The 18552-nt window shown below is 46.9% G+C and overlaps 2 protein-coding genes across 3 annotated transcripts in view; one reads left to right on the top strand and one right to left on the bottom strand.

Annotated features, from left to right (window-relative positions):
- Positions 1-17211, bottom strand: part of NSMCE2 (NSE2 (MMS21) homolog, SMC5-SMC6 complex SUMO ligase) — a 430290-nt gene extending 413079 nt beyond the window's left edge. The window contains exons 1-2 of one of the 2 annotated variants that reach the window (XM_030219065.1): positions 17118-17211; positions 6664-6813 (exon numbers count right to left, since the gene is read on the bottom strand). In XM_030219065.1, coding sequence (XP_030074925.1) covers positions 6664-6802 — 139 coding nt within the window. In that variant the 5' untranslated portion in view covers positions 6803-6813; positions 17118-17211. Of the gene's footprint in view, positions 1-6663; positions 6814-17082 lie in introns of both variants that reach the window. The other variant, XM_030219073.1, reaches the window with a different exon arrangement.
- A 32-nt stretch (positions 17212-17243) lies between these two features.
- Positions 17244-18552, top strand: part of WASHC5 (WASH complex subunit 5) — a 129062-nt gene continuing 127753 nt past the window's right edge. The window contains 3 exon segments of the mRNA XM_030219053.1: positions 17244-17553; positions 18009-18057; positions 18424-18490. The gene's annotated coding sequence lies outside the window, so the exon portion shown is untranslated.

Raw genomic sequence — 18552 nt, 5'->3', positions numbered from 1 at the left:
CGTTTCCCTCTCTGTTCTGCCCTCTGACATCATGACGTCTTGACGCGAGAGCAGGACAGAGAGGGAAGTCTGTACTGTGCATTTGCAGGTGAGTCGGTCACTTGCCGTTTATATGTTTGATATTTATTTTTTATTGTATTTATGTTCTTTTCATTGTATGTCTTGTCAATTGTATATTTTGCAGACTCCTGAGGAAGGCGCTTGGGCACCGAAACACGGCACCTGTGTTGAGTCGTTCAGTTTTTCTTGCAATAAAGATTTTGGTTTCATTATCACGTCTCCTTCAGTGTTTGAGAAGAGCCTACGTTCCCTACTTTTTTGCTTCTGCTTTATAGTACTGTGGCACACACAGCCCTCCTCCACAGCTTATATGCCCAGTCAGTAATCTTCAATCCCAAATACAGGAATGACCCAGTGGCTGCCCTAAAGGTTACATAAGAACCTAAGAGTAGCCATACTGGGTCAGACCAATGGTCTAGCTAGCCCAGTGTCCTGTTTTCCAAACTGTGGACAAGCCAGGTCACAAGTACCTGGCAGAAACCCAAATCCTGGCAACGCTCCATAATATAAATCCAAGGGCTTCCCATGTCTGACTCAATAGCAGACTATGGACTTTTCCTCCAGGAATTTGTCCAAACCTTTTTTAAACCCATATACGCTAATCGCTGTTACCACATCCTCCTGCAAAGAGTTCCAGAGCTTAACTATTTGTTGAGTGAAAAAATATTTCCTATTTGTTTTAAAATTATTTCCATGTAACTTCATTGAGTGTCCCCAAGTCTTTTTTTTTATTCGTTCCAAAAGTATAGAGTTTTTTTCTGACAGAATGCCTCTACAAAGGCCTGAGCCCCCACCAATCTGTTCAACAGTCTTCTGGCATCTGCAGACCTTTAATAACGTAGGCCGATGCACTAGCTTCTGTAGTCTTGCCCTAGTCGCTTTAGCGTTTCCTCATAGGAAAGTCGTCCCATCCCCTTTATCATTTTTGTCGCCCTTCTCTGTACCTTTTCTAATTCCACTATATCTTTTTTGAGATGTGGTGACCAGAATTGCAAACAATATTCAAGGTGCGGTCGTACCATGGAGCGATACAAAGGCATTGTTTTCCATTCCTTTCCTACTAATACCTAACATTTTATTTGCTTTCTTAGCCACTGCTGTACACTGAGCAGAGAATTTCAATGTATTATCAACGATGACACCCAGATCCCTTTCCTGGTCGATGACTCCTAATGTGGAACCTTGCATCACGTAGCTATGAGTCGGGTTCCTCTTTTCCATATTGATCACTTTGCACTTGCTAACATTAAACGTCACCTGCCATTTAGATGCCCAGTCTCGTAAGGTCCTCTTCTTATTTTCACAATCCTCTTGCAATTTAACAACTTTGAATAACTTTGTCGTCACTAGTTGCTCCCATCTCTAGATCATTTATAAATAAGTTAAAAAGCAACGATCCCAGCACAGACCCCTGGGGAACCCCGCTATCTGTGCTAACCAATTAGCGCAGAATACATCCACTCTCTGCCTCTCAGACATGCCCCCGTGCCAAAATATATATATACACATATATTTGTTTTTTAGAACAGGGGTAGAGCAATCACATAGTGCTGCCTAAGTGCGCTCCACAGTATGCAATTTTTTTGCTGCAGTTTATACACATTAGTGCTTACCACAGCTTTGGAAAAGGGCCCCTTTATTTGTAAACAGCAATATATATAAGTATCTCTAGTGGCATCTGCTGGCTTAATCTAGAATGACACGTACTCATATAGTATTGACTGCTGTGCATGAAGCAGATACTTAGGAAATTTCATATATACGTATGTATCCGTGACCCCAGCGTCACTCACTGATCTACCATTCCAGGGATAAAAATCCAGAATGTTCTTTGTAGGCAATATAAGTATGCAGCAAGTGGCACACAGGGAACCCCCATCCCCTTCCCTTAATATCCAAATTATTTGATCAGGGAAAAAGGTACCTTCATTAAGTTGAATCTTAGAGGTCCATACAATTTGATCTGAATTAGGAAAACAAATGAATGGAAAACAGCATTTAACACCAGGTATGGACATTATGAATACTTGTTAATTAAATCCTGGAAGATGGTGGGGTTCAATATGTCAATATATTGTAATATATACATGGATGAAATCCTCATCTACTCCATGGTTTGTTTGTTTGTTTGTTTGTTTTGTTCTTGTTTTGTTTTTACCCTTCATAGGCAACATGTCAAAATGTCCTTCAAAAACTGAGAGAGAACCATTTATGCACCAAAAAAAGAGAGGTGTCTGTTTGAGGTCACCAGGGTACCCTTCTTCAAGTATATCTTCCCTGAGCAAGGGTTTATTTATTTATTGCATTTGTATCCCACATTTTCCCACCTCTTTGCAGGCTCAATGTGGCTTACAATACATCATGAGTAATGGAAATAAGAAGAGAATAAACATTTGCCATTACAGAAGAATTTTGGATTACATGGTAAAGTTAGAACACGAATGTAATAGAACAAGAAAGCATTATGAAACAATTCTGGATACATGTGAGGGAGTTCATATGTGTTGATCTTTGTGATATGTCTTGTTAAAGAGATGGGTCTTCAGTAGTCTGCGGAAGTCGGTTAGTTCATAGATCGTTCTCAGGTTGCATTTATGGAAAGGCCCTAACCCCAGTCCACTGTGACTGTTCCTGATGCCTTCAAACATGCCGTAGTCACACCACTCCTTAAAAAACCTTCATTGGACCCTACCTGTCCTTCCAACTATCACCTCATCTCCCTCCTCCCTTTCCTATCCAAGGTACTTGAACATGCTGTTCACCGCCGTTGCCTTGACTTTCTTTCATCTCAAGCTATTCTTGATCCACTTCAATCTGGCTTTCGCCCCCTTCATTCAACTGAAACAACGCTTGCTAAAGTCTCCAATTATCTGTTCTGTATAATTATAGTACAGCAAGAGGCCCTCACTGGATGCCCACCGGAAGGGTGGAATGCCAGATTTTAGGACTCAGGCTGTAAAAATACCAGCTAGGTTTAAAAATCTATGACTGGCTGCGCAAGGACGTGCTTTTCCTGCAAGTTAATATGTGTCCCAGCTTGGGATCCATCCACTGGAATAGTGGTGGGCCAATTTACATACCTTAAACAGCTAAAAGGCACTGACTAGGCCTAAAAATCTGATGATGGCCTTGTTGCTGAGCACCTGCAGAAGCAGGGCTGCTTGATAAGCCTTATTAGAATTTAGTGTGACATTCAAAAGCAGTGCAAAAGCCAAGATCAAGGAATTGATGGCTAAAATCCTAAAAAGTTTGGTTCAGAACATGGAGTCTGTTGCAGTTAAAATGGCAGCCAGAGTCACAAGATATGGAACTGATCTCTTCATCTTAGAAGAGATGGTTGCACAAGATTAGGAACAGTCCATATTAGGAGTTGGCCATATTAGGAGTTAGTTGCAAGACAGGAAAAAGATTAACAGGTGGACACCTGACCTGTGGTTAAGATAAAAAAATCCCTCTCCATAGACTTGTATGGGGACCAAATACTATAAAAGAAGTGGGCATCAGAGCTATCGCTGGAACATTTTTCCCCAACTAATCTTCGAACGGCGAAGCTCTGGCCGGTTGAACCCAGAATCTGTCTGATGTCTGTACCAAATTGAAGTCCTGATTTGGGTGAGAATAAAAGACTATTTCTTTCACTAACCTGCTCCAGTCTCTGTTTCAATCTCTTCTCTTTAAACTGTTTCACAAACACACAAGTAAAATTCTATCTCACTATTCTCTAGTCTCTGTGTTAATTTCTCTGTTTCATTTCACACCTTATATCACCTAAATAGACTATCTTTTAAACTCTAGTACATCATGTGGAAGAATAGATGCCCTAGGATGTCCTTGGAAATTAGGAGCCAGAAAACAGAGGTCATATTTAAGAGACTTATTATGAGCCTTCTGAAACCCTCTCTCCACCTCCATGGGCAAGGGTCCTGCGGGGGTCTAGAGAGGGGTAATTAAAAACAGTTCCTACCCAGATCCAAAGGTCTCTATTCTATCCTCATCCTTCTCAATCTATCTGCTGCTTTTGACACTGTTAATCACAGCCTACTCTTTGATACGCTGTCCTCACTTGGATTTCAGGGCTCTGTTCTTTCCTGGTTTTCTTCTTATCTCTCCCAGAGTACCTTTAGTGTATACTCTAGTGGACCCTCTTCTACTTCTATCCCACTGTCAGTTGGTGTACCTCAGGGATCTGTCCTGGGACCTCTTCTCTTCTCCATCTATACTTCTTCCCTTGGTACTCTGATCTCATCCCATGGTTTTCAGTATCATCTTTACGCTGATGACTCCCAGATCTACCTCTCCACACCAGAAATCACAGCCGAAACCCAGGCCAAAGTATCAGCCTGCCTGTCTGACATTGCTGCCTGGATGTCTCAGCGCCATCTGAAACTAAACATGACCAAGACTGAGCTTCTTATCTTTCTCCCTAAACCAACCTCTCCTCCTCCCCCATTCTCTATTTCTGTGGATAACACTCTCATCCTTCCTGTCTCATCAGCTTGTAACCATGGGGTCATCTTCGACTCCTCCCTCTCCTTCTCTGCACATATTCAACAGATTGCTAAAACCTGTCGTTTCTTTCTCTATAATATCAGCAAAATTTGCCCTTTCCTTTCTGAGTACACTACCAGAACCCTCATCAACGCTCTTATCACCTCTCGCTTAGACTATTGCAACTTGCTTCTTACAGGTCTCCCACTTAGCCATCTCTCTCCTCTTCAATCTGTTCAAAATTCTGCTGCATGACTAATATTCCGCCAGGGTCGTTATGCTCATATTAGCCCTCTCCTCAAGTCACTTCACTGGCTTCCTATCCGTTTCCGCATACAGTTCAAACTCCTCTTATTGACCTATAAGTGCATTCACTCTGCAGCTCCTCAGTAGCTCTCCACTCTCAACTCTCCCTACATTCCTCCCCGGGAACTCCATTCACTGGGTAAATCTCTCTTATCTGCACCCTTCTCTTCCACCGCTAACTCCAGACTCCGTTCCTTTTATCTTGCTGCACCATATGCCTGGAATAGACTTCCTGAGCCGGTACGTCAAGCTCCATCTCTGACCGTCTTCAAATCTAAGCTAAAAGCCCACCTTTTTGATGCTGCTTTTAACTCCTAACCCTTATTCACTTGTTCAGAACCCTTATTTTATCATCCTCACCTTATATTCCCTTATCTCTTGTTTGTCCTGTTTGTCTGTCCTAATTAGATTGTAAGCTCTGTCGAGCAGGGACTGTCTCTTCATGTTCAAGTGTACAGCGCTGCGTACGTCTAGTAGCGCTATAGAAATGATAAGTAGTAGTAGTAGTAGAGTCTAAAAGCAATATAACAGTGACAGAACACAAAAATGCATGGGAATAAACACAGAGGATCCCTATATAGAAAAAGCACGGATTGAAAGCAAAATTAAAATGACCTTCAGGCTTCAAACGGGGCACAGAAGAATGTAAGCTGCATGGAGCTGCAGGTACAACTCAGGCCACCTTGTAGGGCACAGATGGAAAATAGGGGCTAATCTCAACACGCCACCTGTCTGCACTGTTCCTAATTCTGTGGTGCTGATTCAGCTTGACTGACTTGTTCCTGACCCTCACTTCTGTGCTTCTTCATTCCATAGTCCAAAAGTATTCTGTAAGTATCTCAAAAAATACACATTGATCTGAAAAAATTATTTTACTTAAAGGCTCCCTTGGAATGTGAAGATTTAACTGTGAAGGCTTATGCACAGCAAAATAATTTTTTCAGATCCTTTTGGACTATTTAAGTGATATGATTATACACAGTTGAGTTTTGTGCCTGTGGCAATCTCTCAATTATTTATGAGTGCATTAATATATTAGTGACATTTTTGCTTAAAATTGATGAATAAAATATTACTGGTTGTAACATGGCTTGAGGTGTGCACCCAGAGTTTACCGCAAGCCACATTGCAGTATTTACATAATAATGAGCTGATTTATATGCCTTTGCATGTTTTGTATCTTCTTGCTATGTAACACAGGGTAAATTAAATAACACTGTGTTAGGGCCCCTTAACATGTGTTAAGAGGCAAATAGCACTGGTTAGTGCCCTACCCTCCTTAGTCTTTTGTCTAGACCAGGGGTTCTCAACCTAGTCCATGGGACACACACAGCCAATCAGGTTTTCAGGACACCACAATGAATATGCAAAAGACAGATTTGCACATAATGAAGGCAGCGCATGCAAATTTATCTCATGAATATTCATTGTGGATATCTTGAAAACCAGGACTGGGTGGGTGTGTCCCAAGGACTGGGTTGAGAACCCCTGGTCTACACCAAAAGATTTTTTTATTCTTTCCATGTTTAAATGTCACCTTAGCTAATCGTAGCTCCCTCCATTCCCTCTGAACTACATGACTCATTGTCACTACCCTACAAACCTTGCTATTTGCTGTCACTCCCTACTGGATTTTAAGCCTTTGGAGGAAAGGTCCTCCCACCTTATGGAGCCATTAACTTTCATTACTTCCTGCACAATAAAACTGTCTTCTCCTATATCACCATTCACAATGATAGTGCTTCAGAAATAATGATCAGAATTATCCCAGAAAGATGGTGAAATCAAGTGCTGAACACAAGTACTTACCTCCGGTTTCTATAAGATCGAAGGCAACATTCGTGGCAATATCCATCCCTGTGTTAATGTATGGCTGACAATTTTTCAATGAAGAAAGAGAGGAACCAATGATGCTGAAGGAGATCAAAGACCCAGAATGCGCAGACATCTTTAAAAAATCTATAATTCAGTCACAGAGAAAAGAAAAAGTGTCAGTGACAGTGTTCTTCATATAAAACACAGACATAAAGTACAGTAATTTGTCTGTCTACATCAATTCCTTCATGACACGTCTCACTTCCTCCCCTCAAAGTACATCCTATTTCATAATCCGATCTGGCACAACTGTTACATTCTGCTAGGACAAATTCTCTTTAATAACCTATACACCAGAAGGCTTTTTGATAGACCTGGTATTGTACTTTGTTTATTGAATCGGATATATTGTCAGTTAGACAATACCATCACGACAGGTTACAAATGATATAAGGTAATAAAATCAGAATAAAAGTCAAAAAGAAGAAATGGAGAGATTACAAACCTAAAAAAGCAAAATAGGTGGAGAAAATAATTAGATGCTGTAGTCCCATGCTCACTGTTGCTCTGCCAGAATCCATCTGTCAACCTGTCATGTCAGACGCCAAAGGCATCCTTAAAGAGAACAGCTTTTAGATGTCTCCTGAACTGTTGTGAAGGCTCTAAACGCAGAGAACTAGATAAATGATTCCCAAGTGAAGGAAATGTAACACCCTGCAAGAGATCCAGTTTGATTCCCAGACCCAGGTTTAGTTCATCGAGTCTGTGGGTTCTGAAAAGCCTGTGAAGGTGGGGCTCACATTCTCCTCAAGAGCGGGAAACGATCATTGCCAATCATAAGAACATTTGGGTCACACCAATGGTCCATCTAGTCCAGTATCCTGCTTCCAACAGTGGCCAATCCATAACCTCTATAGATAAGATAAGATGTTTTTTGTGCTAGGGTGGGCTGTGCATACTAAGGATTGTCACTGCAATGGCTGGATCATAGACGGAGCAGGGCCTAATCAAACATTACCATGGCAGCTACAAGAGAAGAGCCGCAGTGCTCCAGCCTTAGACCCCCTCCTGTTACAAATAGTAGTAAGATACATTGGGACAAGGTAAAATTATGTATCATACCTGATAATTTTCTTTCCATTAATCATAGCTGATCAATCCATAGACTGGTGGGTTGTGTCCATCTGCCAGCAGGTGGAGATAGAGAGCAATCGTTTTGCCTCCCTATATGTGGTCATGTGCTGCCAGACACTCCTCAGTATGTCGATATCAAAGCTCCATCCGCAGGACTCAGCACTTAGAGAATTACACCCACAAAGGGACACTCTGCCCAGCTCACCACCGCCGAAACGGGGGAGGGGAATTAACCCAGCTCATCCCCACACAAGTGGGGGAGGGGAATCCGTCCAGCTCATCCCCGCGGAGCGGGGGAGGGACACCACCCCACCGATGCGGGGGGGATCTGGCTTATCCTGCAACCGCAACCGTGGGAGGAGCTGACTGACCCTAACACCGCCGAAGCGGGAGGGGTACAAAGCTGCCCTACAGCCGCCCGAAGCGGGAGGGAGCGCTGGCAGAATCTAGGTCTCAATCCAGCCCCGTAAAACGGAGGGGAGAGGAATGCAGCAGCTCACTGTAACACAAAATCGTCTCAACTCTTGAAGAATCCAATTGAAAAAACTTGAACACGAAGTCCTCCTGAACAGGAACTGAAGACTAAACTTGAACCTGAAATGCAACCAGGATAAAAACAGTACAGATATCCGGGAGGGGCTATGGATTGATCAGCTATGATTAATGGAAAGAAAATTATCAGGTATGATACATAATTTTACCTTCCATATCATCATGCTGATCAATCCATAGACTGGTGGGATGTACCGAAGCAGTACTCACCCAGGGCGGGACATAGGAATCCCTGACCGCAACACTGAAGCTCCAAACTGGGCCTTGGCCCGAGCAGCCACATCCAAGCGGTAATGTCGTGAGAAGGTATGAGCCGACGCCCAAGTTGCCGCTCTACAAATCTCTTCCAAGGAGACGGATCTGGACTCTGCCCTCGAGGCCGCCTGTGCTCTAGTAGAGTGTGCCTTCAGCTGAATAGGCGGAAGCTTACCTGCAGCCACATAAGCTGCCGCAATCGTCTCCTCGACCCATCTTGCCACTGTAGGCTTAGCAGCCTGCAGACCCTTACGAGGACCTGCAAACAGGACAAACAGATGATCCGATTTCCGGAAATCATTGGTCACTTCCAAGTATCTGATGATGACTCGTCTCACATCCAGATATTTGAGAGCAGAGTATTCCTCTGGGTAGTCCTCCCTACGAAAGGATGGGAGACAGAGCTGCTGATTCACATGGAAGCGAGAAACAATCTTGGGCAGGAAGGAAGGCACTGTGCGACTAGACACTCCTGCCTCAGTGAACTGCAGAAAGGGCTCTCGACATGATAGCGCCTGGAGCTCTGAAACTCTTCTGGCTGAAGTGATAGCCACCAAAAAGACTGCTTTCAACGTCAGGTCTTTCAGAGATGCCCTTGACAAGGGTTCAAAAGGCGGCTTCTGCAAGGCTCTTAGCACCAGATTGAGATTCCACGCAGGTACCACTGAGTGCAGAGGAGGGCGCAGGTGATTAACTCCCTTGAGAAAGCGCACCACATCTGGCTGCGAAGCCAGGGAAGCACCCTTCAGGCGGCCCCTGAAGCAAGCCAGAGCCGCTACCTGGACTTTAAGGGAACTGAGCGACAGGCCTTTCTCCAGACCTTCTTGCAGGAACGCCAACACTGAAGAAATTGGAGCAGTGAAGGGAGAAAGAGAGCCTGCCTCCCACCACGATGCAAAGGTACGCCAAACCCTGGCGTAAGCAGTAGAAGTAGAGCGCCTCCTCGCTCTCAGCATAGTGGCGATGACCTTGTCTGAGAATCCCTTCTTCCTCAGACGCTGCCGCTCAATAGCCAGGCCGTAAGACCAAAGGGGGAGGGATCCTCCATCACCACGGGACCCTGATGCAACAGGCCCTGCTCTGCTGGCAGCCGCAGAGGGCCGTCCACTGAGAGCCTGATGAAGTCCGCATACCAGGGACGTCTGGGCCAGTCCGGACCCACCAGGATTCCCCGGCCCGGATGCTTTGCCACCCGGTCTAGCACCCTGCCCAACATGGGCCAGGGCGGGAACACATAGAGAAGCTCCTATGTCGGCCACTGTTGGAGAAGAGCATCTACTCCCAGAGATCGAGGGTCCCGTCCTCTGCTGAAAAAGCGCGGCACTTGGCAATTGGCCGATGACGCCATCAGATCTAGGCTCGGCAGGCCCCAGCGCTTCATGATGTCCAAGAATGCCTGAGCCGATAACTGCCACTCTCCGGGATCCAAGGTATGGCGACTGAGAAAGTCCGCCTTGACATTCATGACTCTGGCAATGTGGGCCGCCGACAGCTGTTCCAGGTTCGCTTCCGCCCACTGGCATAGATTCATGGCCTCCTTGGCACCTCCCTGGCGATTGACATAGGCCACAGCCGTGGCACTGTCCGACAGGACCAATACTGGCTTCAACGCCAGTACCGGGAGAAACTCCAAAAGCGCCAACCGAATGGCTCCGAGTTCCAGGAGATTGATAGACCACTTTGCTTCTGCAGGAGACCAGAGCCCCTGCGCTGTCCTTCCCAAGCAGTGGGCTCCCCAGCCCGTCAAAGAGGCGTTCGTCGTGACGACAACCCACTCCGGGGTCAAAAGAGGCATCCCTGTGGACAACTTGTCTGTCCTCAGCCACCAGCTCAGCGCCTTGCGCACCGCTGGGTCCAAGGGAATGCGCACAGCGTAATCCTCCGACACTGGAGTCCAGCGCTGCAGCAGAGAGTGTTTTAGTGGTCTCATATGAGCCCTGGCCCAGGGCACTACTTCCATCGTGGCCGTCATAGAGCCCAACAGCTGCACATAGTCCCAAGCCCGAAGAGGAGAGGCTACTAGGAACTGGTCCACCTGAGCCTGAAGCTTGACAATCCGATTGTCCGGCAGGAACACTCTGCCCACTTGGGTGTCGAAACGAACTCCCAGATACTCCAGGGACTGAGTCGGGCGCAGCTGGCTTTTCTGCCAGTTGATGATCCACCCCAGGGAGCTCAAAAGAGCAATCACGCTGTCTACAGCTTTGCCGCACTCTGCATAAGAGGGGGCTCGGATCAACCAGTCGTCCAGATAAGGATGGACTTGTACTCCTTCCTTTCATAGGAAGGCCACGATGACCACCATTACTTTGGAAAAGGTCCGCGGAGCAGTAGCCAACCCGAACGGGAGGGCTCTGAACTGGAAGTGTCGGCCCAGGACTGCAAAACGCAGAAAGCGTTGATGAGGAGGCCAGATGGGAATGTGCAAGTAAGCTTCCTTGATGTCCAAGGATGCCAGGAACTCCCCTGCCTTCACTGCCGCTATAACAGAGCGGAGAGTCTCCATTCGGAAGTGCCAAACTTTCAAGGCCCGACTGACCCCTTTGAGGTCGAAGATAGGCCGTACAGAACCTCCTTTCTTTGGCACCACAAAGTAAATGGAGTAACGTCCCTTGCCAAGCTGATCTTCTGGCACCGGAACGACCGCACCCAGGCGGATCAGATTGTCCAAAGTCTGCTGCACTGCCACAGCTCTGACCGGAGACTTGCAGGGAGAGTGCACAAACCCGTCTCTTAAGGGTTGGCAGAACTCTAGCTTGTAGCCGTCTCTGATGACTTCCAGCACCCAAACGTCTGAAGTTACCCTGGTCCACTCGCCCAGAAACGAGGACAGGCGTCCTCCAACCTGCACTGGGCCATGGACCAGGGCCCCGTCATTGGGTACGAGACCCTGGGGGAGGACCGGAGGACGCACCTCCGGGACGGCGGTCTCCGCGAAAGGAATGCTGCTTGGGGGAGAAGTTCCTCTTGAAGGAAGAGGGGGCAGAGGAGCCCGACTTGCCCGGGCGATACCGACGGGCTTCCTGAAACCATCCTTTGGAGGAACCGGGGCGAGCACCACTGGCCCAAGCCCTGACCTCTGGTAACCTCTTGCCCTTAGATGTGCCGAGATCGGTCACAATTTTGTCCAGCTCGACCCCAAAGAGCAGCTTGCCTTTAAAAGGCAACTTAGCCAGGCGAGACTTAGAGGCGTGGTCAGCAGACCAATGCTTCAGCCAAAGCCAACGCCGTGCAGAGACTGTCTGAGCCATACCTTTAGCCGAGGCTCTCAAGACATCATACAGCAAGTCTGCCAAATAAGCCAAGCCCGATTCCAGGGCCGGCCAATCAGCCCTCAAGGAAGGATCCGAGGGGGAAGCCCGCTGTACAATCGTCAGGCACGCCCTGGCCACATAGGAGCCGCAAACTGAGGCCTGCAAACTTAAAGCAGCTGCCTCGAAGGACGACCTTAAGGCCGCCTCCAATCTTCTATTTTGGGCGTCCTTTAGGGCCGTGCCACCTTCCACCGGCAACACCGTTTTCTTAGTCACCGCAGTGATTAAAGAATCCACGGTAGGCCAAAGAAAGGCCTCCCGTTCACTTTCAGGCAGAGGATAGAGGCGGGACATAGCCCTAGCCACTTTGAGGCTCACTTCCGGGACATCCCATTGAGCCGAAATCAAGGTGTGCATGGCATCATGCACGCGGAAGGTTCTAGGCGGGTGCTTCGTCCCCCGCATAATGGCGGAACCAACAGAGGCTGAGGGAGAGACGTCCTCCGGAGAGGAAATCTTCAAAATGCTCGTGGCCTGCACTAACAGGTTGGGCAAATCCTCTGAGCGAAAGATCCGCGCTGCAGAGGGGTCATCCGCTCCATCCGAGCGGGAATCCGTCTCCTCCAAGGAATCCCCAAAGGACCGTTGGGAGAACTCCGATACGCTGCCCTCATCTAAATCAGAGGAGACAGAGTCCTCTAGGGCCTGGAAATCCACCCGAGGGCGTTTGCTTCCGGAGGCCTCAACCCCTTTATCAGACAGGGGGGCAGGGGCAGCGTTTTGCATAAGAAAAGCCTGATGCAGCAGCCAAATGAACTCAGGGGAGAAGCCCCCCGAACTATGCACTTCTGCAGCTTGGGCCACGGCCCTAGACGCACCCTCAATCGGTGCTTGCAAGAGGGGGGGAGAAACGTGCTGCGCATCCAAAATGGCGTCCGGCGCGAAACTCCGAGAAGGAGCCGCGCGGGAAGAACGGCGCTTAACTTTGGCCGCTTTCTTACCGTCGCCCGAATCAAGGACGACCATAGTATTAACGTCTCCCAGCTCGAGGGCGGCCCAAGAAGAAGCCGTCCGAGCAGAGTGGCCGGCCAACATGAAGTGGGCGAGCAGCAGGGGATGGGCGCTTATGGCAGGAAAAACCGCTGCACCGGAGGAAGAACCAGGACACTGACCGGACTCCAAACTGATGCTTAACAAAGGCGATTCAGGTTTTGAAATCCCCGCATCCCCGCTAGACGCACCCACGCGGTCCGGGGAGCGAATCCTCATGCCCTCGCCCTCCGATGCCATAAGCCACGTGGAGACCGAATGGGGAACCCCCTGCCCGCTATAAAAAGATAAAATTACCTGGTTCTCGCTCCGAGCTGTAACGAACTGGTGTCCCAGTGAGCAGCTGCAATAAACGTTGAAATAAACGCCCTTAAGGACGTCCAAAAAAATTTTTTTTTTTCAACGGAGCCAGCGGGAGGGGGGAGAAAAGGAGGGACCTGGCACCACCAGGTTTGCACTTGCTCAAGAAGAGCCCTCAACCCCAGGTACTCAACAAAACCTAAAAATTAGGCTTGGAGACCTAGCCAGAGCTGCTGCTGTGTGTGACCACCACCTGCTGAGATAGAGAACATACTGAGGAGTTTCTGGCAGCACATGACCACATATAGGGAGGCAAAAGGATTGCTCTCTATCTCCACCTGCTGGTAGATGGACACAACCCACCAGTCTATGGATTGATCAGCATGATGATATGGAAAATCCAACTGACCTGGAAGGTTAGGTGTCATGGAAAGAACTACTTCCTTTTTATTCTTTCAACCCCAATGGAACTCGGAGAGAATTATATAAGAGGTCAAAAATGTTTGGCCATCCATATGAGGATAACATAACTCTCAGAAAATTTAACAGAATGGGATGAAACTCAATATGTGGGGAAAGAACACTAAAAAGACACACAAATGGGCTACACTGGACCAGAAGTTCCAGAGAACTCAGTCGTTGTCCCTTCCCAGCCCCCCCCCCCCCCCCCCAAAAAAAAAAATATGCTCCAGTGCATATTTACAGGAAAGGAGTTGAAGATTCTATAGCATAGAAACATAGCAGTTTGGACAGAGGTAGGTGGCACATAACAGACTAATCAATGAGGACAAAATGGACTCTGGTCTTCAAAAGCTTATGCCTCAATACATTTAATAGTCTAGATGCCACCTGCTTCTGTTATAGCACTTAATGAATTCCTCCTTTCAAACTGCCTCTCTCAACCCCCACCCCAAAACACACACGTACACACACTACTGCACAAACTACCCCACCCCAAAACTACCCAATAATTGCACCACCACTCAAAAAACCATCACACTACAAGCTGCCCTCCTTCCCTCCCCCTTGAAAAAAAAACTATCCCTGCAATCAGGCACATAGTCAGACCTCAAATTTTGGAGGTGCCAGAACACAAGTTGGGGGGGGGGGGGGGGCTGGCATAGCTGTAACCATAGTTGCAAGTGAAGGAGCACTTCCAGAAGAACATAAAAGTTGCCATACTGGGACAGACTGAAGGTCCATCAAGCCTAGCATCCTGTTTCCAACAGTGGCCAATCCAGGTTACAGATACCTGTCAAGATCCCAAAACAGTACAATACATTTTATGCTGCTTATCCTAGAAATAAGCAGTGGATTTTCCCCGAGTCCATCTTAATAATGGCTTATGGACTTTTCTTTTAGGAAGCTATCCAAACTTTTTTAAAACCCTGCTAAGCTAACTGATTTTACTACATTCGATGGCAAAGAATTCCAGAGTTTAATCACACGTTGAGTGAAGAAATATTTACTACTTTGTAGCTTCATTGCATGCCCCTTAGTCCTAGTATTTTTGGAAAGCGTAAACAAGCAATTCATGTCTACCCATTCCATGCCACTCATTATTTTACTAGCTGTTCAGCCAGTAAAAACGGGCTAGTACAGGAGGGGGGGGGGGGGTTGAAAAGCCCCCCACCCCGCCGAGTTCGCCGCTGCCGCTCCCCACTCCGAGTTCGTCCCCCCCAGAGCCGTCGCCACCCACCTTCCACCCGGTTGGGCCCTCGCTCCGCTATTGAAACAGCGAGGGCACGCAGCACACAGCTCTACTGCTGAGCTGCCGTGGCCTTCCTTCTTCTCTGCCTGTGTCCCGCCCTCATGTGACGTAACGTCGAGGGCGGGACACAGGCAGAGAAGAAGAAGGAAGGCCGACGGCAGCTCAGTAGAGCTGTGTGCTACGTGCCCTCGCTGTTTCAATAGCGGAGTGAGGGCCCGACCGGGTGGAAGGTGGGTGGCGGCAGCGACTCCGGGTGGGGGGAGCATTAGCGACAGCGGTGTCCCTCGCAAATGCGCAGTAGAGACCCTCTCTGTTCCGCCCTCGTCATCACGTATTGACGCGGGGGCGGGGCAGAGAGGGTCTCTACTGCGCATTTGCGAGTGAGTACGACACTCACCATTTATATATATTGATAGCCCTCTATCATATCTCCACTCAGCCATCTTTTCTCCAAGCTGAAGAGTCCTAGCCACTTTAACCTTTCCTCATAGGGAAGTCATCCCATCCACTTTATCATTTTCAACGCCCTTCTCTATACCTTTTCGAGTTCCATTATAATTTTGTTGAGATGCGGTGACCAGAATTGCACATGGTATTAGAGGTGCGGTTTCAAACGTATCAATAATGACACCTAGATCCCTTTCCTGGTTGGTGACTCCTAATGTGGAACCTTGTTTCACGTAACAATAGTTTGGGTTCCTCTTTTCCACATGCATCACTTTGCACTTGCTCACATTAAACGTCATCTGCCATTTGGATGCCCAGTCGCGTAAGGTCCTCTTGCGATTTGACAATTTTGAATAACTTTGTGTTGTCAGCAAATGTAATTACCTCACTGGTTACTCCCATCTCTAGATCATTTATAAATATATTTAAAAGCAGCGGTCCCAGCACAGACCCCTGGGGAACCCCACTATCTACCCTTCTCCATCGAGTATACTGATCAGTTAACCCTACTCTCTGTTTTGTTTTAACCAGTTTTTAATCCACAATAGAACACTACCTTCTATTCCATGTCTCTCCAGTTTCATGAGGTACTTTGTCAAATGCCTTTTGAAAATCCAGATACACTGGCAAGGTATGGGGGACCCTGCCAGCCAGGAGCCACAAACACAAACTGACTCTCCCCCCTCCCGCCCCATGGCAGCACCACAGCCAACAACTCTCCCAGCACCAGAAAACTGCCGCATCAGCAAAAACTACCTCCTTCAGATACCCACCATCCCCCATGCCCAAGCTTGCACCTTTTAAACTGCCCTCCCCACTCATTTACTCTCCATCACACACTGAAAACCAAGACAAATATAGACACGCATGCACAGCAGACACACACAAGCACGCTGAGGTGTTAAAAAGCATTCCATGACCCATGCTCTGCACTTCTTCCATAATTTATTGTTCTGTTGTTCATGCCTTTCCTACGCACTCCAGCATCTTTCTGACATTTGCCACCAGCTTATCACACACTGCTTCAATACTGTGGGAGGCAGTTATGGCCAAAAAGACAGAGGGACAGGAGGTAGTTGTTCCTCTTCAAGAAGCTGTCATGGTCAACCCTGATACTCAAACGTTTAATTTTTGCTGTAACTAAGAACTGCAAATTAGCCATAGTTTTAGACCATTTCAGTGCAAATCCTGAAAGCCAGTCCTGGATAGAGACCCTTGCAGAGATGTCAAGAACACTTGAGCATCCCTGCGCTTTATCACAATGTCAGTCCTCAAGGTCCACAACCCTGTCAAGTTTTCAGGATTTCTCCAATTAATATGCATAAGCTCTATTTGCATGTACCACCTCCACTGCATGCAAATACCTCATGCATATTCATTGTGGAAATCCTGAAAACCTGACTGACGTGCAGCAGACCCTTTAGAACTTCAGATTAAAAACTTTTTTCAACTCTCTTAATTGGTGAAGAGAACACAATTAAGGAAGGTGGAGTAGGATAGGTCTGTGTTTAAGGTGATCTAGCCTCTTTTTTTATTTTCACCTTAACTACTAAATCTACTACTTAAGCAGTACATAAAATAGTCATCATAATGAACCTGCCCTCCCTGACCCTATTTATTCCCAATAACAAAATCGATTCGCTAGTAGAACTTCGTAACCAGAACCCTCCTTCACTCTGACAGCCACAGCTCAGACTCACACATACCCACCCGCAAGCCGAGCACCAACTCTTCTTCCCTCTTACCGATAATAAACTTGAAGCGCGCCGTGCAGGCCGTATCCTATCCCTGCCCTGCACCCGCCCTCTCCGACCGGAAGTACTCCTGATGGCTCCTCCCTCTACTCTGGCAGTCCCCCCCGCAAATCCGCAATCCCAGCAGCTCCAGACCAGTCCTGGACTGGTGGGTGCTGTCTGTCTCCCTCTTGAAGGATCTGTTCTGCAGCGCAGATCTGACTGAGCGCTCCGGAGAAGGTATTGCGGTGGTACTGGGCGGCTGCGGCAGAGAAACGCTCCAGCAGATAGAGAGGAGCCCCGAAGGAGAAAGACCTGTGGTGGTAGCGCCAGACAACAGTCGGCGGCCGAGAATCGCTCCGTGCGGTTTCCGGTTTGTTTGTTTTTTGGCAAGGAGATTGAAGAAAACAGGAGTCGAGATGACGTCAAATACTTGAAGCCACTTTGGGTAATCTTTCTTTCCCCCGTGGTCATTCAGAACACTCATAACAAAGTAAACAGACCTATGAGCTGCTGCTGCTGCTGCTGCTGCTGCTGCTGCTGCTGCGTCTGCGTCTGCGTCTGCGTCTGCTGCGTCTGCTGCGTCTGCGTCTGCGTCTGCGTCCGCTGCGTCCACTGCGTCCACTTGTTCTGAACTTGTACTTCCTTTATCAATTTGCTGTGTTCGGCATAGCTTTTTTTCAGCGCTTTTAATGCGATTGGCTACAATAACAGTGACGCTATTCATATAGATAAACTCTGCTATTTTTATCAGCTTATTTATATGATTCCCGGTTTATACTTTATAGTCCACTTTTTGAATTAATATTAATTGTTTTTCCCCAGTAATATAAGTTATAATACGCGACGTATTCTGACCTTCGACCTTATATTCTCTTTATCAACTTGCTGTGTTCATCACAGCGTATTTTTCAGCGCTTTCAGAATGAAGAGAGTGTCAGATTGATTTCATGTAAGTCCCAGTGTCTACCACAATTTTTATCCTCCTTACAACTTGTAGAAGTTTAGTGGCGTTTGATTTTGAGTGACATTATACACATCACTGAGATAAAAACTACAGCCTTCTATCAAGTTTAGCAACTGCACTACACCATAGTGTTGCAATCACCACTGTTTCTATATAGCATTTGATTGATACACAAGGATCCTCTTAGTCCCTATGTTTTATTGGAAGCTTTTTAGGTGCAACTTCATATATCCTTGTGAAATCAGGGTTTCATAGCAATACATTTTTCTTTAATCGAAGTTTCTTCTTTTCTTCTTTTTTTTCTTTTACTTTCTACTTTGTTTTTTAATTTTATAAATGATTTGCATTTAGGTCAGTACACTCTTTTTGATTGAGCTGTTTTTTTCAAGTGGATCGATGACTACGACCTTCTGTACATGTGAGTCTTTCTAAATTTTATTTCATTTTCTAATTTTTTTTATATATATATATATTTTTTCC

This window comes from Microcaecilia unicolor, chromosome 1 (assembly GCF_901765095.1).
Source record: "Microcaecilia unicolor chromosome 1, aMicUni1.1, whole genome shotgun sequence".
Classification (NCBI taxonomy): Eukaryota; Metazoa; Chordata; class Amphibia; order Gymnophiona; family Siphonopidae; genus Microcaecilia; species Microcaecilia unicolor.
Note: the sequence above shows the minus strand (reverse complement) of the source record. Positions and strands in the feature narration are given on the sequence as shown.